The 26,452-nt window shown below is 41.4% G+C and overlaps 1 protein-coding gene and 1 non-coding gene across 3 annotated transcripts; both read right to left on the reverse strand.

Annotated features, from left to right (window-relative positions):
• Positions 1 to 2,056: 2,056 nt before the first annotated feature.
• NAA20 (N-alpha-acetyltransferase 20, NatB catalytic subunit) lies at positions 2,057 to 19,128 on the reverse strand. Of its 2 annotated transcripts, XM_015149578.3 has the most exons (6): positions 19,003 to 19,128; positions 13,973 to 13,997; positions 10,721 to 10,811; positions 9,559 to 9,694; positions 3,183 to 3,328; positions 2,057 to 2,723 (listed from the first exon to the last, which is right to left on the reverse strand). In XM_015149578.3, exons 1-6 carry the CDS (start codon positions 19,053 to 19,055, stop codon positions 2,638 to 2,640), a joined length of 537 nt encoding a protein of 178 aa, XP_015005064.1. In that variant the 5' UTR covers positions 19,056 to 19,128; the 3' UTR covers positions 2,057 to 2,637. The 2 variants fall into 2 exon arrangements, with proteins under 2 accessions (XP_015005064.1, XP_015005065.1); XM_015149579.3 differs by lacking the exon at positions 3,183 to 3,328.
• On the reverse strand, positions 2,409 to 2,515 carry LOC114670720 (U6 spliceosomal RNA). The gene has a single exon (XR_003720410.2). It is a non-coding gene; the product is annotated as a U6 spliceosomal RNA (small nuclear RNA).
• Positions 19,129 to 26,452: the final 7,324 nt, after the last annotated feature.

Raw genomic sequence — 26,452 nt, forward strand, 5'->3', positions numbered from 1 at the left:
TGGTGGGTGCATAGTAAGTGCTCAGTAAAGTGTTTGTTCTAAGCCACTTTTAAAAATAGTTTCATTCCTTGTAGAATTAAATGTGAGTGGATTAATTTACCTTACCTTATTACTAGTGGCCAGTTACATTAAGTGCTTTTTAGAACATTATTTGGAAAAAAATTTGCAGTGATTCTATTTCTGAACAAGGTTCAGAAAACATTGTTTACCAAGAGAAATTTAGTCTAATTTCAGTTAGGCACTCATCAGTTCTCCAGAGTGAGTTTGTAATAGCTTGTTTAAAGAATAATGGCTTGTTTACATGTGTGCTATGAAAAATGATATCCCATGTTCACACAAATTTGGGAAAATCTGGACTAAGACTTAAGTCTCGCTAATCAAATCTCTTTACAGTTAGGCTTCTGTACATTATGTATCTCCGGTAGCAATGTTGCTATATTATTTCCCAAACTTAGTGGACAATGGAGTAATTTCTACCTAGAGTACCAGTAAACATCTCCCAGTGTGCTATAGTAGAAAATGTCTACTCCTCACTGCTGACATGTTAAACTCACTCTTGGTTTAGAGCACGTGTAGAAACACCTAAGGTAGCTCTATGCTAAATAATGAAGAGTAGCACAAGAATGAATATATTTGCTGATATGTTGCTCACATTCTCAAGCAAAAATTTGACTACATTAACTGATCTGAGAGTTTTCCTTTAACCTGGACTGTGTTTCTCAAGCATATTTTTTCTTTGTTCACTGCCCAAGGACTAGAACTATATTTTTAAGGTTGTTTTCCCCTAAAAGGACCTTTAGTAAGCAAATTGATGATTAAATGTGCACGTCTCATTCACCCAAGGAATAAAGCTACTTCGTAATGTTACTAAATTTTATCTTGAAAATAACATACAGTGTTTAAGGATGGAAGAAAATAGGACTGTTGAGATAAAAGGCAAATCTGTTTTCATCCTGACTGCTTTAGTCACTGGACCAGCATCAGCTACTGCGGTGTCAGATCACATCTCAAGTAGACGTCTACCTAGTGAGTGAGCAGAACATCATCTTAATGAGGCCTTTGGCTCATCCAGTCAGGGAGTGAGATGAAAACAGGTCAGAATGCAAGTGACTTAATCACAGTCTTCCTAGAATTACCTGTTTATGTTGCATGTATGCATAAGAAAAAAATTCTGTCATGTTCCCAAGGTAGAATTGTAATAAGCATGTGCCAGTGTGAAAGCTGGAAGGGAAAAAGCTATTCTCTAACAGGAGAACATATTCACTTCTCTCCCACCCTCAACTCCACCAAAATAAATCCTTTCAATAGTAAAAGTTTAATAATTTCTTGTGGGTTTTTCTTAAGTCTTTCACTAACTGGATATTTTCACATATTACAGAGGATGACACTACACATAAAATACATGGTTGGCCTATGCTATAGTTATATGACCTTTCTTTACGAATTATGTTCTTTTTCCTCTCTAAAAAAAAAAAAATAACCTCAACAGTTTTTGTTTTTTTGGTGTTTTAGAAAGGCAGCATTTAAGTAAAGCATTGTGAAGAGGAGAAAAGATCTAGGACTAACAGTGTAACAGTATGAACGCAGGTGACTGGGAAGAATTTACTACACGATAAGAAGGGAGCTTCTTAAGTGTGCTGGGCAGTGATTGCTTCAGATGTGCATTTTTAAAATATTATGTATGGAAGTCACAATTTAATGGAAAAAACATATCCTGGATGATGACCTTTCACAATCCTGATTTGTTTTTTCTTTTTTTTTTCTGAGGCAGGGTCTCACTCTGTTGCCTGAGCTGGAATGCAGTGGGACAATCTCAGCTCACTGCAACCTCCATCTCCAGGGTTCAAACAATTCTTGTGCTTCAGCTTCTGCATAGCTGGGATGCCCAGCTAATTTTTGTATTTTTTAGTATAGATGGTATTTTTAGTATAAATTTTGGCCAGGCTGGTCTCGAACTCCTGACCTCAAGCAATCAGCCCACCTTGGCCTCCCAAAGTACTGGGATTACAATCTGATTTAGTTTTACAAATGACTAACAAACTTCAGAAAACATTCATAGGGTCAACAATGTATTTTATTATACATCTTAGATTTATACATTTCATATATGCTTTTAAAGCTTCAATTAACAGTTCAATACAAAATTTAAAAACAAATATATGCAGCAGTGGTTCTCAGGCACAGAATTTAGGAGGAGACTGAAGCAAATCTTTTCACTAGCATACATACAGTGAGTATTATGAACCATGAGAGTGGGATGTTTCCTTCTGACCTAGCTGCCTTTTTGATTGAATTTTGTTAGTGAACAGCTTTAATAGGTATGACATTGCTAACTGGAAACAATGAGATTTTAAATAAATTGATAACCTGTATTTTCTTGAAGTCTTTTTTTTTTTTTTTTTTTTTTTTAAAATATGGAACGCTTCACAAATTTGCGTGTCATCCTTGTGCAGGGGCCATGCTAATCTTCTCTGTATCGTTCCAATTTTAGTATATGTGCTGCCGAAGCGAGCACTCTTGAAGTCTTTAAGACTTAAAATGATTACTTTTCTCCTAATAGAGCTCCAGAATCATCCAATGAAAATAATATTGTCCATAAAGTATCTAGAGTATCTGCCTAAGAACCACTGCCCAGGGTTATTCAATGTCTTCAGGCCTCACAGGATGAGGTAATGGTATGATGGATTTCTTCTCAGTGTCCCTGGAAAGTGCTTTCCTCATATCTGTAAAGAAGCAAAGTTTAATATAAACACTCAAACAACATATTCTATCAAATGTAAAGTGTATAGATAAAGTTCCCATAAGAGGTTTTATCCCCTACCCCTACTTCCACCAGATTCTAAGCAAAATGTATTTATAAATAAGTCGCCCAACTGCCAAGTATACCAGATGCTAACCAAACCTCACCCAGGATTCAGCTCACAATACACGTTCTTTCTTGTTATTAAAATAATATGTATGTAACATAGTAAAACAGTAATGTACAGAAATTAACCATTGGCTAGTTAATAGGTAAGTTAATTATTACTAATAGGTTCATAAAGGTAGGTTGAGGGAGATTTAATATTAAAGTCAAATATGATTCTTCTACATTTATTAAAATAATCAAAGACTACAATCTGTAGAATGAATGTAACTGTTTCGACTTCTTCTTGAGGATACTGCCATGGAAGGGAGCTTACCATAAGCGTCCTCATCAGGCTCCCCGTTGCTGGCCGAATAGTACTCTATGACCGTCCTATATACACTGTAGCCCAACTGCTTGTACATGTTAACTGCAACTTGGTTAGATACTCTTACAAAGAGATCGACAAAAAATCCACCCTTTCTTTAAAAAAAAAAAAAAAAAGGAAAATGTTAGAATGTGAAACACCCTAGAAAGTAATAGATACATATTTTTTTAAAACATGTGTTTTTACCTTGCTCTGACTACTACTCAGAATGGTAGTAATAGGACTTTGTAGCCGATTACATGGTAATAGAAATTTGTATTACTTAGGATTTATGACAATTACTTTGCAGTATAAGATGACTATATGCATACTAGCATTTCAAAAGCTGCAACACGTTTTCTTAAAAGATAAACTCAAGGCATTTGTTCTATAAATTCACCACTTATTACAGTTTCTCCTGTTGATGAAGTTTACATACATGGAATCATATATTCTTTTGTCTTTTGCTTCTCTCAGTCAACTAACATTGTAAAAGCTTCAAGAGTGGCTGGGCTTGTGCACCACAAGTCATTCACGGTCCTGTTGATACACATTTCTGGCTTTTACTGTTACAAACGATGCTCCTATGAATACTTCTGTTGAGTGTCTCATGTAAGGTCTATAGCTAGGAGTCTCACTGTTGTGTCACAGGGCACATCTTCATTAGTTAATGCCAAACTGTTTTCCCAACTGGCTTGTACCAACTCACTCTCGCACAGAAGTGAGTAAGCCTCCATTCCACAGCAGCAAGGCTTGGTGCATCAGATGTTTTTATTTTTGCCAATCTTACAGTGTAACTATATCTCAGATTTTAGTTTGTATTTGCAATTACTAACGATGTTGAATATATTTCTGTTGGTTGGCCATTTAGATTTCTCCTTCTGTACAGTACTTAAATCTTTCACACAGTTTTTCCCCCGCTACAGTTCTCTATGTATTGTGAATATTCAGTACTGTGTAATGTCTTTGCAAATATCCTTTTCCAGTTTGTGGTTTGTCTTGTCATTATCTTTATGGTATCTTTTGATAAAAAAAGTTACTTCACTTCAGTGAAGCTGAATATATGATGGCCTTTTTAAAAAGCCCTACACTAAGGCCACAGAGACACTCTGCCATATTCAATTCAAAAGACTTCTTAGCTTTACTTTCACATCTAGGTTTTTAATAAATCTGGAGTTGATTTGTGTATGGAATAGTGGTAATCTGGGAAATTTTTTTTTCCCATAGGGACATCCAATTGTCCAACCACCTTTACTGAAAAGTCTATCTTCATACTACTGATGTGCAGTGCCTCCTTTGCGGTATGTTAAAGTCCATATATTCTCGGGTCTGTTTCTCAAATTCTGTAGCACTGGTCTAGATAACTACAGCACTAAGATACAGTCTCACTCTTTACAGTCTGATACCTGGAGGGGGCACATCACCCATTTTGCTGCTATTCAAGAATATCTTGTCTCTTTTTTGCTCTTTCTATTCCTCTATATGTTTCAGAGTCAGCTTAACAAGTACTATAAAAAATACTTGGGATTTTGACTGCAGTTACATTGGAACTGTGGTCAATTACCTGTTTTACTGTATCCTCTAATCCAGTGATAGTTTATCACTCCACTTATCAGGGCTACTTTAATATCTCTCAAAAAAGTTTTTAAAATGTCAGAGGTCTTGCATAGCACTTGCTAGATTCTTAAGTATTTAATATTTTTTCATGCTATGGCATCTTTTCTAAATTTTACTGTTTGTAAATATATAAATACCATTGATTTTTTATACTGACTTTATATCCAACAACCTTGCCTACCTTTAATTCTAAACATTTATTTCTAGATTCTTGTGGATTTTATATTTGTATAATATCTGTGCAAAATAAGTTTTGTTTCCTCTCATATGTAAATACAATTGCTTTTTATACTGACTTTATATCCAACAACTTTGCCTACCTTTTATTAATTCTAAATATAGATTCTTATGGATTTTATATTTGTATAATCGTATCTGTGCAAAATAAGTTTTGTTTCCTCTCAATCCTCCTATTGTTTATTGTTTCCTACTTTCCTGCACTGTCTATAATTTCTAGTAAATTATTGAAGAGGGACTAACTTGTCCCTGATTTCAAAAGGAAAGCATTCAATGTATCACTACTAAATATATTTACTACAGATTTCTTGTAGATATTTTTCAGGTTAAGGAAGTTCCCCCTTTCTATTTCCTAGTTTGCTAACAGTTTTTATCAGGAAAGAATATTGGATTTTATCAAGTTTGCTGCACTTTCTAAAATAACCAGTGTTCTCCTTTAGTGTAAAGTTGAAACCACCTTGTTTCTGATGTGTCATCCTATTTATGTAGTGCCAAATCCATTTTGCTAAGTATTTTTCCGGGATTTTGCATCTGAGTGAGATCTTCCTCAAATTTTCCTTTTCCATATTTTGTCAAGTATTGTTATCAGAGTTATCCTCGCCTTAAAAAATAAGTTGAGGAATGTTCCCTTTTTTAGCTTGTGCAAAATAGTTTCTGTAAAAGTGACCTTTCAGTTGTTATTTCTTAAATGTTTGGTAAAATTGGCCAGAGAAGCCACAGCTTTCTTCGTGAAAAGATTTTGGGCTACTGATTGAAATTCTTTAGGGCAGGGGTTGGCTCACAACCTATTTTGCTACTGCCTTCAAGCTAAGAATGGTTTTTGCAATGGTTGTTAAATAACAAACAAACAAAAAACTATGTAACCAAGACTTTAGGTGGCCTGTAATGCCTGAATATTTACTATCTGACCCAGAAGAAAATTGCTGATTCTTGTTCTATAGGCTTGACAAATTTCTATCTCATTGTTCTATCAGAAAAAAAGCGTGTCTCAATCTCACATTATAATAATAATTTGTCTATTTCTCCTTGTAGTTTTGTCAATTTGTGCATTTTTACTTTGAAATATTGTCACTGGGTATATATCATTTTAAACCGCTATTTTTTTTTTTTTTTTGAGATGGAGTCTTGCTTGTTGCACAGGCTAGAGTGTGATGGCATGATCTTGGCTCACGGTAACCTTTGCCTCCCAGGTTCAAGCAATTTTCTGGCCTCAGCCTCCCAAGTAGCTGGGATTACAGTCACGTGCCACCACGCCTGGCTAATTTTTGTATTTTTAGTCGAGACAGGATTTCACCATGTTGGCCAGACTGGTCTGGAACTCCTGACTTCAAGTGATCACCTGTCTTGGCCTCCCAAAGTGCTGGGATTACAGTCATGAGCCACCACTCCCAGTCTTGTTACTTCCTTGATTAAATATTTTATCAATATGCAATGACCCTTTTTTACACTGGTAATAATTATTCAACTATAATTTAACTACTATTAATAAGTATTCTAACTTTCTTCTGGTTAGAATTTGCAAGGTAATTTAAAAATTTACTTTCAAACCTGCACGTTATGCACATGTACCCTAGAACTTAAAGTATAATAATAAAAAAAAATTTACTTTCAATCTTTCTGTATTAAAAATATTTTAATATATTTTACACATATTTCCTGTAAACAATACAGATGGCCTTTGTCTTTTAAATAGAGTCATCATAGCCGGCAGGACGTGGTGGTGGGTGCCTGTAATCCCAGCTACTCGGAGGGTGAGGCAGGAAAATTGTTTGAGCCTGGGAGGCGGAGGTTGCAGTGAGCCGACATCATGCCACTGCACTCCAGCCTGAGCAACAGAGCGAGACCCCGTCTCAAAAAATAATAATAAATAAAGTCCTAAGGCCATTAACATTTACTGTTGTAATTACTGACAGTATTTGGATTCTTAGCTACCATTTTATTTCATGCATTTTGTTTTGCCGGTTTAGTTTCCTTTTTCTCTTCTTTGGGGTTGATTTCTATCATTCAATTTTTCTTCTCCTCTACTTGTTTGGTTTCTATTTTTAATGTATACATTGTATACACTATGTATACATGTATATAAGCATATAATGTATACAAGCATGTGTATATATATTATGTATGTATATATGTATACAAACCCCTACAAATAAAGATTACTTAAATCTTAGCAACTAGTCTCAAATAACGAAGGCTTAGAAACTGGAAGGGAAGAGAGCATAGTGGTTTTCTACTCAGAGAGAGAATCTATCATATAAATACCTTAAATTATATGTGGAAGGTCATAGCTAGTTACAACCCACTTTCTTTTATTATACTTTAAGTTCTGGGATACACGTGCAGAATGTGCAGGTTTGTTACATAGGTATACACATGCCATGGTGGTTTGCTGCACCCATCAACTCGTCATCTACATCATTAGGTATTTATAATTCTATCCCTCCCTTAGACCCCCACCCCCGACAGGCCTCAGTGTGTGATGTTCCCCTCCCTGTGTCCATGTGTTCTCATTGAACAACCCACTTTCTAACTCCCTGTTCACTATACAATAATGCCAAATACTTTTTTTTCAACATAATGCCATTAATAAATGTGTATAAACTATAATCATGCTAAAAATTTTCTTCCCTTTGTTTGGTCTAGGGAGAACTTGAAAAAAATCTTAAAGATTAGCACTCTTCTTTTTCAGCTAACACAACTTCTTCTCTTCTCTGAAGGAGTTTGAGCTCCTTTTGCCTCTAATTTGGCTTGAAGCCTTTGTCAGGCCACAGTTACTTCTTTAAAACTTGGCCGGGCGCGGTGGCTCAAGCCTGTAATCCCAGCACTTTGGCAGGCCGAGACGGGCGGATCACGAGGTCAGGAGATCGAGAGACCATCCCGGCTAACACGGTGAAACCCCGTCTCTACTAAAAAAAAATACAAAAAAAAAAAACTAGCCGGGCGAGGTGGCGGGCGCCTGTAGTCCCAGCTACTCGGGAGGCTGAGGCAGGAGAATGGCGTAAACCCGGGAGGCAGAGCTTGCAGTGAGCTGAGATCCGGCCACTGCACTCCAGCCTGGGTGACAGAGCAAGACTCCGTCTCAAAAAAAAAAAAAAAAAAAAAAAACTTGCCTTTATTAAATCTAATAATTAAGTGGAAATTAAGCTCAAGAACCCTCAGCAACTATTCTCTTTCCTACCACACTTTTAGGAAATTACAGTGGAGAAAGAAATGGCAGCTTGACAACAGGTCAAGCTTATACAAACCTATCTCTTCTAGAATGAAGATACGAGGAGGGGCTTTCTCTTCTATTTATTGTATTACACGACAATGAAGAGGTTTGATATATACAACATGTCTCTTAAAAAAAAAAAAAAAAAGATGCCATGCTGGCAGTTCGCGAACTGTGCACTTAGGTGCCCTAAAGTGTCCCAAACTCATACAGCCACCAAAGGATATTTCGAATGTTCAGGAAAAACAGCAAAACCTTACACGTCAGATATTGGGAAACTAGTTTGAAGTAGTTCACAAGTTCGACATTAGATCATACTACATTCCTCTTAATGACATAATATTTCTATGAAGCTGAGTTACTGGCAGTTGCTGTGATTAAAAAAAAATTAGGGCCAGGCACAGTGGCTCACGCCTGTAATCCCAGCACTTTAGGAGGCTGAGACAGGCAGATTACGAGGTCAGGAGATCGAGACCATGCTGGCTAACACAGTGAAACCCCATCTCTACTAAAGAATACAAAAAATTAGCTGGCATAGTGGCAAGCGCCTATAGTCCCAGCTACTTGGGAGGCTGAGGCAGGAGAATAGCATGAACCCAGGAGGCGGAGCTTGCAGTGAGCCAAGATTGTGCCATTGCACTCCAGCCTGGGTGACAGAGCAAGACTCCGTCTCAAAAAAAAAAAAAAAAAAAAAAGAAAACCAATGGGAAACAGGAATGCAGGTGGTTGTGTCAAGTCATCTAACGTCCAACAGGTATACACATCTCATTAGTAGCTAGCCATAGTTATTTAAGAATGAAATAAAAATATTTCTTCTTTCATTTTTTTTTTCTAAATGGCTATTAGTTGTTAGGCTATAAATACTTATTAAACAGTTAGAATATAACTGCTTAAAACTGAACTATTTTCTTTTGGCCAAGAAGCACTGTTAAAAATTTATTCAGATGCCAAGGCAATGTTAACAGATATTAGAAGTGTGTGCCACAGTGGCAGGAACACTAAGAGAAACGTCGAGAGCTAGCCTTTGGAACTGATTCCACCAATTCCTCGGCTTATAGGCCTACAGCGGGTCACTGCAATACTTTGCCTTAATTTCCTCATTGGCAAAATAGAAACAATTATCACTTTGACTATGTGACAGAATTGTTGTAAGGACTATTGGAGACGGAGGAACATGAAATTCCTGTAAACTGTAAAGCATGACAGTTATTCAGCCTGAAGGGGAAAAAAATGGTTAGGGGTCCACAAATCCCTAAGTGTATTTGAAAAACTGAATCTCACCTTTCTGAAATCTCCTCTAGTAACTCCATAAGTTTAGCAGCCAAACCAAGGCGTCGAAATTCTGGGGCAACAGACAGAGCTGTGACGTGCCCGTGCCATTCTTCCCTGGCTACTGAGCCTTCTGCTTTACCCATAACTGCCAACAACAACAAAAATCACATTCAGTAACTAGACACTGATTTACACATAAATATACAATTACTGTTCGGTACATTTTTATTACAAAGGAAACTGATAACGAAGTTTTTAAGTACCACCTGAGGTCATCCAGCTAACAGTGCTTTTATTTGAAATTCACTTGTAAATGTAATACTATATGTAGTTCTAAAATCAGAATTAGAACAAAAAAGAATGATATACTTAAAAACACAACTAATTTTGAAAAAAGAACCAGAGTATGTATTTTTTCAAATAGCTACATTTCATATGGGTGTGGATATATGTGGGTACATGTGGATATACATATATAGTTCAGAACTAAAGGTTTTGTTAGTAATGCTAACTCAATGAGGATGCTATGATGCCTGCATTATATACTAAATAAACCATGTAGAATTTTAACAAAAGTATAGAAAGAAAGATTTTTTTTTTAGAGATGGAGTCTCGCTGTGTCACCCAGGCTGGAGTGCAGTGGAATGATCTCAGCTCACTGCAAGCTCTGCCTCCGGGGTTCAAGTGATTCTCCTGCCTCAGCCTCCTGAGTAGCTGAGATTACAGGCGTGTGACACCACGCCCAGCTAATTTTTTGTATTTTTAGTAGAGGCGAGCTTTCACCATTTGGTCAGGCCGATCTCGAACTCCTGACCTCAAAGGATCCGCCTACCTCAGCCTTCCAAAGTGCTGGGATTACAGGCATGAGCCACTGCACCTGGCCTTAGAATGAAAGATTTTTTTTTTTTTATTAGAATGAAAGATTTTTTTTTTTTCTATTAGAATGAAAGATTTAAGAAGACTAAGACCATGTCTGTCTGGTTCACTGCCGTTATCGCCTGGGCCTAGCACAATGCCCAAAACAGAGATCAGTAAGTTGTTGAATTGTTGAAGAGGAAATAAAATTACAAGCATCACGATTATATTCCAATTCTGCAGTCTAAAGCAATTGGTTGAAATCTGTATTAAAATATTTACCTACTCTACAAAATATTAGTGGTATTATACTTACTATAACCCATTAATTCTCCACCAGGTGCCTCTGCAACTATGAAATACTCTGGCCAGTGGGCGAGGTACTGTAAGTAGAAAGGAATCCCATACTAGAGTCCTGTTAAGGAGTGTGAAAAGTAATGGACAGTAAAAAGTTCTTCATTAAGAGATATTGTAAAAAAAGTTTCCTTTACAAAGTATACTGTTACTTTATCCCCAGCTCTATATGAGTCCTATAATCATACATACCATTACATGAAACATTTAGGTTATCATTGATTTTTAACAAAATTGCCTGGACATACAGCCTCAAGTGTGGAATGGTGATAGCACTGTCTAATAGAAAGCAGAGAATCAGGACCCCAAAGTTCTACAGTCTACTTCCCTACTGACCATACCATATCTAAATCTCTCCATTTATCACCTGATACTATCTGTTAGCGGTCTGCCTCCTCTTAGTCTATGAATGTCATGTTCCCTCTATCCCTGGTGCCTGGTACACAGTAGATGCTCAATACATTGATGGTTGCATAATTGCACTGAAAAATTAATGGCTAGTTCCTACTTTGACTTCAGCTATGAGACTGTAAAATAACTTTACAACCTAAGTCCTTCCAGAGCCAACTTAATTACCCAGTTTTTCCTCTCCACTGATTCAAATCCTGCATTTCTAGTAATGCAGATAAAAGCTGACTTAAGGAATCAACTATGTTAACAGTAAATGCCTGAATAATTTGCTCATGACTTAACTCTTCAACCTTGGGATGTCCTTACTGACATGTAATCATTCCTACATTTCTCTTCTTTTTACTCTGTACTTTAATGGATGAAAATATATTTCTTGTTAGTATAAACTTTCTGATGCAATTTATCAGAGGACACCATCAATCATACAGAAATATATTTTTAAGTTCCTGGAAAACCTGTTCAGTGTGAAATTCTTCAAAATCTCCTGTGAAGGACCATCATTATTTTGAATACCCTTCAAATACAACCCTTAACATGGCAGGCCAGCCAGTCTTCCTGCCAGCCAGCCTCTGACATACACCACAACCATCTCTCCTGTGGCTAACGGAGGAGTCCCAGACACCCCTCCCTCCCATCGACCTCTAGGACCCAACAGGTTACTTTCAAATATAGGCTCACCTGGATTATGGGACTTTCATTGTACATTTTAAATATCACTGGAAGCACACCATATAAACCAATTTGCATCCTAAAATTCTTCCAAATTTTTGTCATTCAAAATTCTTCAAAAATCTTTTTTTTAAGTGGTGATATCATTAGTCATAATTTTAAAAGTCCAGATGAACACTGTGGAGATTTTTTGCTTTTCCCATTCAGTTTTGTTTCTGATATGTAGTACTGCTGCCTGCCTGTACCTGTAAGTAATTTTTACGGCTGTATAGTATTTCCTTATGTGAAGAGACACCTTAAATAGCCTGTATCCTGACAATGGACACCTGGGTCATTTCCAGTTTCCCAAAAAAATGTCTGAAATCCTTCTTCAGTACAGCTTCATTTACTTCACCATCTCCTGATTGTTGTGTGTGAATCTTACTCCAAATGCTTAGTAACTCTCCTGCAATAAATAATTTTTGTAATGGTATAACTCAGGGGTTAGCAAACTTTTTCTGTAAAAGGCCAAATAGTAAACATCCTAGGCTTTGTGGGCCATACAGTCCCTGCTGGAACTACTCAAACTGCAAAAGCCACAGGAAAAAAATATAAATTAATGAGCATGGTGTCCCAATAACATTTTATTTACAAAACAGGCAGTGGGCCAGATTTGGCCTATGGGCCTTTTGTCAACCACTGACAAACTGCCTCTATTTCTTCTTATTTTTGGCTTTCAGAAAATGGAATTACTATTTCCAAAGTGCCTTCCGGAAAGATAATAGCAACTTACATTGTCACTAGCAATTTATGAGAATGTTCCTCTCACCTCACCATCATCAGCACTGAGGTGTATCATTTTTTTAAAACTTAGCTGATACCTAAAATATGGCATCTCATTTTGGTTTTAGTTTACATGTCTTTTGACCAATGAGACTGAACTCCTAATACCTTCTTTAAGCTCCTATATGCCCTCTTTTGATAAATTACCGGTTAGCAGAACCCTCCTACCCATCTATAGTAGACATGGAACATAACCCAGAATCCGAACTTTGTGTTGCAAGCCACTAGAGATGTGGGGTTATCTGTTACAACAGCATAACCAGAGTACCCTATCTTCACATCTTTGCCCCATTTTTCCTTTAGGACAATAATAGACACTGCTCATTGTTACCTCAAATCCTTTATTCACTTTAGTAACAAGTCCCAATTTATAAAGCGGGGCACATTTCTGGACTCTAGATAGGATTCAGTAGACAGGTGGAACATGAAACAGGTGCTGGTCAAGGAGACAGAGCAGGGCTGTGCGGCATTTCCCAAAGGTACTCTTTTTTTTTTTTTTTTTTTGAGATGGAGTCTCGCTCTGTAGCCCAGGCTGGAGTACAGTGGCGTGATCTCCGGTCACTGCAACCTCCGCCTCCCGGGTCCTGGTTCAGGCAATTCTCCTGCCTCGGCCTCCTGAGTAGCTGGGATTACGGAGTGCACCACCATGCCTGGCTAATTCTTGTATTTTTATTAGAGACGGACAGGGTTTCACCATGTTGGCCAGGCTGGTCTTGCACGCCTGACCTCGTGATCTGCCTGCCTTGGCCTCCCAAAGTGCTGGGATTCCAGGCTCAAAGGTACTCTTAAAAGGGAAGAACACCCTCACCTCCCCCTCTGTTGATTCTGCTGCCGGAAACATGGCTGTGATGCTGTTTGCTCTGGCAGCATCTGGAACAAGATTACAGCCACTCTGTAGAGTGCTTCACCTGCAGAGAGCCTGGCTGCTGGTGTCTTCATGGAAGCATCACCTGCCTGGGACTGCTTATCTCCAGACTTTGTTCACACTAAAGAGATGAAGCCACCTTGCGGAAGTCACTGTGCTTTCCGGTGAATATAGCTATGCTGACTCCTGAGGGGTGAGGTTGGCAGGGGAGCTGGGATGTTACAAATTTCTACTATATTAACAGTTTGTCAGCAGATCTAAGACAATTCTCGTTCTCAGTGTCATTTTTAAAAATTGCTTTCAGTGTTGCTTATGATGTTTCCTGACCTACAAGTTTTTAAATTTTTCAGTACTCCTCTGTGTTTCCTTTCATTTCTCTATTTTCTTTATTCTCAGTAAATCTTCATTCAACCTTTTTTTTTTTTTTTTTTTTGTAAAAAAGGATACAGTTTCTGTAAGCGGATCCAAGTTACTGAAAGAAACAAGAGAAATGTCAATAGTAAGCAGCGTTTACAATAACCAGTTGAAATAAGCCTGCTAAAGCTAACAATAATAACGCCACAAGGAAAACAAACCATGTTTCATCAACAATTTTAAGGCCAACTTTAGGGCTGAGGAAGATGATTTAATCTACCTAATAGCCATAATAAGCTGTCACAGCAACTATTAGGGTGTTTATACATTTTTTCATTTAACTGCTACTTGCTTCTTTAAAATTTAAGTTAATAAATCTACATCTCGCATTTTCTAAGTGGCAATAAATTGCTAATGGAACTGGGGATCAACTAGGGATGTAGCTCGCAGAGACGGAAGGTCAAACTCGCCCACTACAGCATCTAACCCCATGGATCCTCCCTGCCTGTGTCTGGGTCTTCCCTGACAATTGCTCCTTTATTCCACCCTGTAAATGTGGTCACTCCCACCACTCGGTTTTTGCTCCCCACTCCTATTCTACACTCCCACCTCCCTGTCCCCACCATCCCCATTCCTATGTGTTCAATCACGTGTTCTTGGTGGATGCCTCCCAACCTGGCTCTGCTGCTGTGGGCGCTTCAACCAGCACATCCCAGCACACCATTCCCGAATCTGCATTCTGAAAACCCACCTCCTTCATCCCCTCACTTCCCTATTCAATCAGTGGAGCCGTTATTTTGTCAGGCTCAAAACCAGCTACTTTTCAATTGTTCTCCTCCAATTTCTAGTCAAATCTCCTTTGAGACCCACAGCGATGCTAGCCATATCATATTCTGTAGTCCAGCAGTTCCTAAACTTTCTGGTTTCAGAACTCCTTAACGCTAAAAAGTTACTGAGGACCCCAAAGAACTTTTGTTTATATGGGTAATCTACTGATATTTAAAACTTTTTAATATTCACTCAAAAATAATAAATCAATTACACGTTAACACAAATAACTTTACCAAAAAATCACTATACTTCCGAAAACAAGAAACAAAATCCAGTGACAACAATGGCATTGTTTTAACAATTCTGCAACGTCTTGCTTAAAAGACAACCGGATTCTCAAGCATTTGTTATGCTTGCTGCTGAAAGATCACACCTTGGGAAGCTCCACTGTGTACTTGTGAGGGAATGACAGTGGAAAAGGCAAAAAACCTTCTTAATACATCATGAAGATAGCTCTGACGTCACAGAATATCTGAAACAATCTTGGGGACCCCCAAACCCTGGCCCACACCTTGAGAATCACTGCTGTAATACAGTGCAGGGAGTCACTCCCACACTTCTCAACAACTGCTTCATGTCCTCTTGTCTGCCCACCCGCACCCCCACCTCCAGCCCCGCCATCTCAGGGGCTTCCTATTCCATCACGAGGAAAAGAACAGGAAGAAGAAGGCTTCACCAAAGTCCCCCCACCGAACCCACACACACAGGCATCTGCACCCATATGCTACTTGCTTTCCCGTCACCAGGCACGGAGTGCTGGCGAGAGACCCCCTCAGTACTCGGGACCCTCCTCCTGCAATTCTTTCCCTCCTGCATCTGCATCTTCAATTTCTCTTTCCTGGAAGAAACATATAAATATGATGTGCACTGAGCCATCAGCTGCTCTTGAACAGCTTCCCACTGCTGAGACAGCCTGAAACGCTGTCTTCACTCAGCTTCTGAGACCATGGGGTTTTCCTCTCACCTCACTGAGCCACGTGGTCTCCTTTACTTGAACACTTGATGCCCTACGGCGCCATCTTACAGCCTCTTTTTTCTACACTTGTGTTGACCCCCACATTTCCATCTTTAGCCCAGACCTAATCTTGAGACGTCCATGCCCAGATGCCTTCCTGGCCCCTCCACCTGGGTTTCTTGGTGTCCTTGGCAGAGAAGCTCAGGTCTTATGATGGCCTCTCCAAGTCCTGCCCTTCTGACTCTCTGCTATCATCCCCTTACCCTCCCACGCTCACTCTGTTCCAGCCACATGGCCTGCCTCCTATTTGAAACAGGGGTGTCTTCACTTACTGTTCCCTGTATTTGGAAGCTCCCCTGCCCCCCAGTATTCATGTAACTCATTCCTAACTTCCCCAGGTCTTTCTTCAAGGGCACTCTCCCTGAACCCCCACACTAAAGCTGAATCCCCACTCGCTTCTAGCTTTCCTTCCCTGCTTCTATTTTCCTGTGTAACTGAACACTAAGCTCCACATGACTCCCCGCACTGTGTTAGAGCAGTGATTCCCAAGGTGTGGGTCAGGATTTGAGGGGGTCCCTAAAATTGTTTCAGGTGTTCTATGAAGTCAGCGCTACTTTATGATCCATTAAGGTGTTTAGAGGGGAAAATGTACATTCTATAAAGGCATCTTTTTGGTTATGTCTTGCTCATTGCTGTGTCTCTAGAACTGGCACACAGTAGGCACTCAAATATTTTTCCAAGAATAAAATATGTGTTAAATTAATTGCAGTGTTGTACATCCACGGATTCTTTCGATTCCGACTGCAACATCTAATATGAGTCATTCTCAGAGTTTTCTACCAAAATGCCCTAATCAAAGAGGCAAGTAAATAGAAAAAACGGGGAACCAGGTGTGGTGGCTCACACCTGTAATTCCAGCACTTTGGGAGGATAAGGTGGGAGAATCACTTGAGCCTGGGAGTTCCAGACCAGCCTGGGCAATAAAACAAGACCCTGTCTCTACAAAAAATTTTTTTAAATTAGTGGGGTGTGGCAGCACATGCCTGTAGTCCCAACTACTCGGGAGGCTGAGGCAGGAAGATTGCCTGGGCCTGGGAGCTTGAGACTAAAGCGACCTATGATTGTGCCACTGCACTCCCATCTGGGTGACAGAGCGAGACCCTGTCTCAAAAAATAAAAGAAAATGGGGAATAAATGGAGCTCCCCTACTGGCACATTCTGAAGAGGCCACGTGATTCTCTGAAATCTAATATTTTCTTGTAAGTGTTCCTGTGTTATTTCCTTTCTATTCATTTCCATGTAAAACAGTTGTCCTTTCCTAGATCTTCAGGTAAAACCGATTCCCCATAAGGCTTAACTTTTCTTGAAGCTTCAAGGCATCCTGTCACCTCCCATGCTGCACCTTCCAAACTGAAGCCTCTGCCAAGTCATCATCTCTGGGCCACTGCCAAAGCCTCCTGAATGGCTTACCTGCCCAGTTTACCTGCTCTCATCACATGACAGCCCACAGAGCTCAGTGGTTAAGAATTTGAATCCATCACCTAGAATCCACAGTGAACATTTTGCTACACTGGCTTCATCATCTCTCTCTGCCCATCTATCAATCCTAGATTCATTTTGAAAAACAATAGGGCAGTATGTGAAAACTAAGAACCAAGTGGTTCCGATTCAAGTGTCAGGAGGATAGAAAGGACTATGGGATGAGATGGTTGGGAACATTTCAAAGAGGGGTGAGCCTCTCCAGAGGCTCCAGGTGGGTTAAGACCCACTCCAGAGCAGTGGATCGCAAACGGAATGTGCGTTTCTAACATGGTCCCTGTGATCGGGGACCACATCTTTTAGAACCACTGCTCCAGAACCAATCTCCTTGGATGAAATTCCTTGCTTTACTCATCCCCACCTGGGCCAATTCACTTGTGCTTGCCATGCCTTGGTTTACTCATACACAAAATGGGGATGACAGCACCTCAAAGAATTGTGAGGATTAACTGGATTATTATGTGGGCACTCAGAACAGTGCAGGGAACAATGAGTTCAACACAAGTCACCGCAGCTATGAAGCTTAGACCAGACTGGCCCAACAGAAAATTCTTTTCACAGGATCAGGTCGAAACCCCTCCTGTTTCACCCATTTCTCCACGACTGCTCAGGGACAGAAAGCCACTAGATTCGCACTGACCCCAGTTGTCTAACCGCACTTCAAGTGTCCCCACTTTCATGCCCCGCTCCTTCTCTGGAACTTCCTTCTTCCTCACTTACCAATGTGTCACCCATCCTTCAAGGCTCACCCTCTCTTTGAAATGTTCCCAGCCATCTCATCCCATAGTGCTTTCTATCTTCCCGACACTGAATCAGAACCACTTGGTCCTTAGTTTTCACATACCGCCCTGTTGTTTTTTAAAGTGGATCTAGGACTCATAGATAGGCAGGAGAGGTATCAGTGTAGCAAAATGTTAACTGCAGAATCCAGGAAAAGTGTCTATAAAAGCACAGGGTGAAATTCCTCCAACTTTTCTAAATGTGTGGGAATCTTCATAATAAAACATTTTATTTAAAAAAAAAAAAAAAAAAGGTACCCGCAAATCAGAGGTCTGGCCTTAACTCGAATCCAAAGAGACTGCATCCAGGGCTCTGGGCACAGCCTCCCCTAAGATATGCCCTGACTCCTCACAGAGGAAAGGTGTCTACACCCGGGTGCGCAGCTACAGTAACTAAACTTGCAAACAGTAACCATGACTGAGACAGCATCCGCTGCCGGGAACACAGTGATCGGTGTTATTTCATTTAGATACAATTTAACCACGGCCACCAGGTGGGCTTCACCATGTACACATCCCAACAGCTGCTGACCAGCTTCCGATCCTCGCAAGCCCCCTCTGCGGCCGGGCCTTCGGCGGTGCCCACTACCCAGAAGAGGCGCGGCCCGGCCACGAGCCAGCAAGCAGTGGGGCAGGGCGAGGAGCCCAGGTGGTGGCTCGAGGCCGCGCCCCAGCTCGCCCCATCACCCCAGTGCCTCCTGACAGCGACCACGAGCGGCGGCCCCAGCGCTGCCCCAGAACCCGCGAGCTAGCAGGGTCCACAGACAAAATTTGAGCACCTTGGCCAAGGTCGCCAAGGCCGGCGTGCGTCGACTCCAGGCCCACCTGTCCCTGGACCCTGTGGCCCCAGGGAGGCGCCCACGTCGGCCGGCGGGGGTGGTTCTCGCGGGTCCCCGCCCGGGCTTGGGGTCCGGCCGGGAGGGTGCGGCTGGGGCCGGAGCTGGCGGGGCTGGAGGTGGTGGGGCCGGAGGTGGCAGGGCCGGCCCACGAGCGGCTGGCCCTAGGCGCGTGTCACTCACATGTTGTTGAAGCGGAACAGGTCGTCGCAGGTGAAGGCCCGTAGCGTGGTCATCGCGCCGCCGCCGCTTCCGAAGCCAGTTAGCCAAGACCCAGCGCCCGCCCCGCCGCCGGAAGTCTCCCGGAGTGCGGCCGCCGCAGAACCGAGCCGGACGGGGTATTGCTTCCGGGCTACGAGTTGCTCGGCAACGACAGCAGCGAAGCAGCTTCCTCTGGCGGCCGGCGGCGAGAATTGCCAGGCCGCTCCTGTAAGGCCTCCCGGGCTCTGGCTGCCCAGAACTTCGGAACCCCTCCTGGGAAGCGGCTGCAGAAAGCAGGCGGCGACACCTGGGAAGGAAAGAAGCTGCTGGTGATGCGGAAACCCAAGCAGAAGAGCAGGGTTCACAGCCACCCGGTGCTGCAGAGTAAATGAGGAATGGGAGAATTCATGACCCAGAGTCGCTTGTCCCAGTGATGCGAGTCGCAGATATCATCTTAAAATGTCAATACCACGTTTAAAACCAAAAAGAAGGCCGGGGGCGGTGGCTCACGTCTGTATTCCCAACACTGGGAGGCCGAGGCGGGCAGATCACTTGAGTTCAGTAGTTCGAGACCAACCTGGCCAAAATGGCGAGACCCGCTGTCTACTAAAAAGAAAAGAAAGAAAAGAAAAGAAAAATTAGCTGGGCGTGGTGGCACGCGCCTGTAATCCCAGCTACTTGGAGGCTGAGGCAGGAGAATCGCTTGAACCCAGGAGGCGGAGGTTGCAGTGAGCCGAGATCTCGCCACTGCACTCCAGCCTGGGCGACAGAGCTAGACTCCGTCTCAAGAATAAATAATAAATAAATAAAAACAAAAAGAAATGTAAAATTGATTTTGATAGTACATTTTACCCATTTATTTTTCCTATTTAGGAAAAATATTTTTCCCTGACGCCACTTTATTATACCCGAAATATCATTTCAACATGTAACCAATCAATACTCAACATGTAATCAGTCAATTAAAAAATTAATGTGATATGTTACATTCTTTTTTGCAAAGACTTTGAAATCCGGTGTGTATACAATTGCAGTGCATTTCAATCTGAGAGAGTACCTGTCATCGGAAATGCTTGTTCTCTATTTAGATTTCATCAATGTATGGTTAAAAAGCAGATTCTCATATCCAAGTGGTTCCAAATATACTGTTTTCAAATCGCTGAATCAAACATCAGTTTTTAAATTTAAAGTAGTTAAAATTAAAAGTTAAAAATTCCTTTCTTCAGGCCAGACACAGTGGCTCACGCCTGTAATCCCGGTAACTTGGGAGGCTGAGGTAGGAGGATCATTTGAGCCCAGGAGGTAGAGGTTGCACTGAGCCATGATTGCACCACTGCACTCCAGCCTGGGTGACACAGCAAGACCCTGTCTCAACAAGATAAGATAAAAGAGAGATAAAATACATAAAGCAAGCAGGAATGCTGAAATGTATTTACATATAAGCATTAAACTGGTCAATATCCACAGAGCTGTAATCCACTGTCTCTGCTGGACACTGTATGACACCGTGCATTTGTATTTTATGGACAAAAATTTTCATTACTATCAATTTTCCTCAGCTTACGAATTTGTAAAATTTTGTATTGTCAAAGACAATAAAAAGCAGAGAAAACCTGGAAACGTGTACTAGACAGGACACCCAGTAATCTTTTTCTGGCCATTTCAAAGTGTTTCATAATTTTTGTGTGTGTGACATGAACTAATGTTGATTTGAATCTTGTTCCTTATGAAGTAGTGAAGGTTTTTGTCATATCTTTGGCTCTGATTCATTGGTATTATAAGCATTAGAAGTTTATAGCTACTTTATGTTTGTATCTAGGTAATGGTGGAATAAACATGATTTTGATTTTTAGAAAAAAACACTGTGGATTTAACACAAAGGTAGTACTGAAACCCTGCAGAGACTGGATGCTGTGGGCCAGCAGTTTGCAGCACTAATACGACTTATTATTCTGATTTTGAGGCACAGATCAGAAATGTCCTATAGCTATATGGCCATTCCAACACATGGGGTCAGAGGAACGTGCAGGGAAGCACAGAGAATATCCTGGATATTCACCACCTGGTTCTCCCTTCTCTCCTGTTTGTCTACTTATTTTTAAACTGTTATCAGTTTCCATTGCTGATTGCCGCCTATGAATTAGCATCTCAAAGGGTGGCCAGTAAGTGCCCAGCAAATATCGATTAAACAGCTGAGTGAAAAAGTGGCATGCAGGTTACCCAGAAGATAATGTCATCCTTGGTAGTTTACAAAGAGGGTATTCACGTTATCAACAAAGGTATTTCACCTCCCTGTGCCTTAGTTTCTGTAAAAGGTGCATAATCATAGCACCTACCTCACTGAATTATTATGAAGATTACATGAGTTAACATTTGTAAAGCACTTATAACAGTGCTTGCCACATTTTAAGTGCCATATAAGTGTTTGGTAAGGAAAATAATGAAATTAAGTATTTTGCATTTTGAAGGATCAGAATCTGGAGATGTAGAGTTAGGAGAGGCACAGCCCTCAACCATAGACCTTAGCATAAATAGCTCTGGAGGGGCAGTGGCTGCCCACAGTCCCCGAGGAGCAGCTTAGAGGAGATGGGTGAGGCTTTGGAAGCCACCTCCCTTTCCTCTTATTGTCTTGCTCCCACCAGAAAAGTCTACGTGTTGACACACTTGTTTTATGGGTTTTAAAAATACCTTTCATGGCTATTTACATTTTTAAAGACCTTTTAATAAAAATGATATATGCACATTATTAAGAAATCAAAGACTTGTGGAAATGTACAAAGAAGAAAACAACAAATCATTCAAAATTTTGCCACCTGGGAATAAACCATGTTAACTCACAGAGAATTTCAGTCATCTCTCTATGTAGATTAAGGAGTGAGAAAGATGCCGGGCGCGGTGGCTCAAGCCTGTAATCCCAGCACTTTGGGAGGCCGAGGCGGGCGGATCACAAGGTCAGGAGATCGAGACCACAGTGAAACCCCGTCTCTACTAAAAATACAAAAAATTAGCCGGGCGCGGTGGCGGGCGCCTGTAGTCCCAGCTACTCAGGAGGCTGAGGCAGGAGAATGGCGGGAACCCGGGAGGCGGAGCTTGCAGTGAGCCGAGATCGCACCACTGCACTCCAGCCTGGGCAACAGCGTGAGACTCCGTCTCAAAAAAAAAAAAAAAAAAAAAAAAAAAAAAAAAAAGGAGTGAGAAAGAGACTTTTACTTAAAAGGGATTCTAATTACATATGTTAATAAATGAAGTATAAGGTATTACTATGCTTGACTTTTTTCTTGAATTTAACAGAAGAAAAAACAAATCATATGAAAATGAAAGAGTGCCAGGCTCAGTGAGTTACTCTTGTAATCTCAGCACTTTGGGAGGCCGAGGCAGGTGGTTCACCTGAGGTCAGGAGTTCGAGACCAGCCTGGCCAACATGGTGAAACCCGTCTCTCCTAAAAATATAAAAACTAGCTGGGCATGGTGGTGGACACCTGTAATCTCAGCTACTCGGAAGACTGAGGCAGAAGAATCGCTTGAACCTAGGAGGCAGATGTTGCAGTTTACTGAGATTATACCACTGCACTCCAGCCTGGGCGACAGAGGGAGACTTCATGCCAATAAATAAATGAATAAATAGGCCGGGTGCGGTGGCTCACACCTGTAATCCCAGTGCTTTGGGAGGCCGAGGCGGGCGGATCATGAGGTCAGGAGTTTGAGACCAGCCTGGCCAACATGGTTTTGTATTTAACTACTAAAAATACAAAAAAAATTAGCTGGGCGTGGTGGCAGGCGCCTATAATCCCAGCTACTTGGGAGGCTGAGGCAGGAGAATTGCTTGAACCCGGGAGGCGGAGGTTGCAGTGAGCTGAGACCGTACCACTGCACTCCAGCCTGGGTGACAGAGCATGACTCTGTCTCAAAAAATTAAAAAATAATAAAAGTAATAAATAAATAAATGTGAAAATAAAGAGATTGCTGAGCAGCACAAAATAAAAGCTCCTAAAAGTTTCCTGTAAAGTTTAAGATAGGTATAGTATTATATATGTATTAAATATACTTGCAATCTCCTAATGAGGATAATTAATGGTCAAAATCAGATTTTTAAATAGAACTTTCAATTTAGGGCACTATTGACTCTTTTTTGTTGTTTTGTTTTTTAGTTTTTTGCTTTTTTGAGACAAGGTCTTGCTCTGTCTCCCAGGCTGGAGTGCTGGCAGGATCTCAGCTCAGTGGAACCTCTGCCTCCTGGGTTCAAGCGATTCTCCTGCCTCTGCCTCCCGAGTAGCTGGAACTACAGGTGTGCACCACCACACGAGGCCTTTGTTTTTTTGAGACGGAGTCTTGTCCTGTTGCCCAGGCTGGAGTGCAGTGGTGTGATCCCAGCTCACTGCAACCTCCACCTCCTGGGTTCAAGTGATTCTCTGCCTTAGCCTCCCTAGTAGCTGGGATCACAGGTGCCTGCCACCACAGGCTACTTTTTTTGTATTTTTAGTGGAGATGGAGTTTCACCATCTTGGTCAAGCTGGTCTTGAACTCCTGACCTTGTGATCCACCAGCCTCAGCCTCCCAAAGTGCTGGGATTACAGGCGTGAGCCACCATGCCTGGCCTTTTGCGTGTGTGTATGTGAGAGAGGGTCTCTCTCTGTCACCCAAGCTATAGCGAAGTGGCATGATCTCGGCTCACTGCAACCTCCACCTCCCAAGTTCAAGCAATTTCATGCCTCAGCTCCTGAGTAGCTGGGACTACAGGCATGTGCCACCATTCTCTATACAACCACATCACTTTTACAACTATATATCATCTAGTTGTTTGGTTTTAAGTCTATGATTGAGTGGATGTAATTGTCATTCCCATTTCTTGTTACAGCTCTTCCCTTTCCATTCTTCATTCTGATGCATGTATGGGTTGGCTGAGTTTCTCTGTTGAGCTTTTATTTGTTTGACTTTGCTGTGCTTTGTTTTTCCTCAGGCTCATGGTGCTGGTGCTCTATTCACAGAGCGCCCTTGTCTCTTAGGATGCTCAAGTGGAATATTGGCTGGATATTCCTGGATCCCATGTTCTCTCCTCCAAGATTTTGTAAACATCATTACTCCATTGTTTTCTGGTGTTTAAAGTTTCTGGGGGAGAAGAATAAGGCCAGCATGAGTTTTTTTCCCCCTTGTATCAGTGGCAATTTATGCTGAAGTCTAATTATAACACTTCTAGAAATATGATTGTAATACTTTTAGAAATAAAACATTTTTAACAGTGCATGTGTTTTAAACCTAGTGAATTTGACAATTTCAGCAGTTTAACACTGAAATGTACTAAAAACTTCAAAACGGAATCACTCATACATAGCTGACGGGAATGCAAAATGGTGCAGCCCCTCTGGAGAACAGTTTGGTAGTTTCTTTACAAACTGAACATGCAAACATGCAACTACCACTTAACCCAGCAATTGCATTCCTGGGCATTTACCCCGGAGAAATGAAAACTTATGTTTTCATCAAAACATCTATATGAATATATAAGCAAGAATCAAAAAAGTTTATGTACCCTATGATTCCATTTACATGGACTTTTTTTTTTTTTTTTTTTTTTTTGAGACGGAATCTCGCTCTGTCGCCCAGGCTGGAGTGCAGTGGCCGGATCTCAGCTCACTGCAAGCTCCGCCTCCCGGGTTCACGCCATTCTCCTGCCTCAGCCTCCCGAGTAGCTGGGACTACAGGCGCCCGCCACCTCGCCCGGCTAGTTTTTTGTATTTTTTAGTAGAGACGGGGTTTCACCGTGTTAGCCAGGATGGTCTCGATCTCCTGACCTCGTGATCCGCCCGTCTCGGCCTCCCAAAGTGCTGGGATTACAGGCTTGAGCCACCGCGCCCGGCCTTTTTTTTTTTTTTTTGAGACAGGGTCTCACTTTGTCACCCAGGCTGGAGTGAAGTGGCATGATCTCGGCTCACTGCAACCTCCACCTCCCCGGTTCAAGCGATTCTCCTGCCTCAGCCTCCCAAGTAGCTGGGGCTATAGGCGTGCACCACCATGCCTAGCTAATTTTTGTATTTTTAGTAGAGATGGGGTTTTGACATATTGCCTAGGGTGGTCTCCAACTCCTGGCCACAGGTGATCCATCCACCTCAGTCTTCCAAAGTGCTGGGATTACAGGCATGAGTGAATGTGCCCAGCCATTTATATGACATTCTGAAAGGGCAGAATTATAGGAACAGAATAAAACAGACCAGTGTTTGCCCAGGCTGGGACTGATCATGGTGATGGCTACGTGACCAAATGAGTCTGTCAAAATATATCAAAAGTGTATTAAAATGAGTGAATTTTACTTTATCAAACTTATGCCTTAATAAACCTGACTTTAAAAAGAGGAATCACCCAGCACTTTGGGAGGCTGAGGTGGGAGGACTGCTTGAGGAGTTGAAGACCAGCCTGGGCAACAAAGTGAGACCCCATCCTTACAATGAAGAAAGAAGAAAGAAGGAAGAAGAAGAAGAAGAGGAGGAAGAAGAGGAGGAAGAAGAAGAGGAAGAAGAAGAAGAAGAAGAAGAAGAAGAAGAAGAAGAAGAAGAAGAAGAAGAAGAAGAAGAAGAGGAAGAAGAAGAAGAAGAAGAAGAAGAAGAAGAAGAAGAAGAAGAAGAAGAAGAAGAAGAAGAAGAAGGAAGAAGAAGAAGAAGAAGAAGGAAGAAGAAGGAGGAGGAGGAGGAGGAGGAGGAGGAGGAGAAGAAGAAGAAAAGCCTGGCATGGTGGTGTGTACCTGTAGTCCCAGCTACTTAGGAGGGTAAGGCCAGGGGATCCCTTGAACCCAGGAGTTTGAGGCTACAGTGAGCCATGATTGCACCACTGCACTCCAGTATGGTTTTAAAAAAAAAAAAGAAAAGAAAGGAAGGGAAGGGAAGAGAAGGGAGGGCAGGGGAGAAGGAGAGAAGGGAAGCTGAGATTGCGCCACTGCACTCCAGCCTGGGCGACAGAGTGAGATTCCGTCTCAAAAAAAAAAAAAAAAGAAAGAAAGAAAGAAAGAAAGAAAAGAAAAAGGAAAAGGAAAACAATAAGCAGCAGTATCAGCACCTTTTTAGAAGTATGGAGATAAATAATGATGGGGGGGAGGGGAGGGGAGGGGAGAAGAAGGAAGGAAAGAAAGAAAGGAAGGAAGGGAAGGAAGGAAGGAAGGAAGGAAGGAAGGAAGGAAGGAAGGAAGGAAGGAAGGAAGGAAGGATCAGCATAGTCTTTACATTTTTGTCACCGTCATTTTAAGAAGTATATTTGAAAAGCATGAACTATGTTAAACCCCACAGTTACTTGGGCTTCTAGGACATGCTGCTATTGACTTCTGTTTCCGTGCATTTGATTTGATTTTTAGCCGGCAGTAAAATACTGTTTCTATCCCGGCTGCACATTTTCTTTTTTTTTTTTTTTTTTTTTTTTTTTGAGACGGAGTCTCGCTGTGTCGCCCAGG

The sequence above is a fragment of the Macaca mulatta genome, chromosome 10, assembly GCF_049350105.2.
Source record: "Macaca mulatta isolate MMU2019108-1 chromosome 10, T2T-MMU8v2.0, whole genome shotgun sequence".
NCBI classification, from domain to species: domain Eukaryota; kingdom Metazoa; phylum Chordata; class Mammalia; order Primates; family Cercopithecidae; genus Macaca; species Macaca mulatta.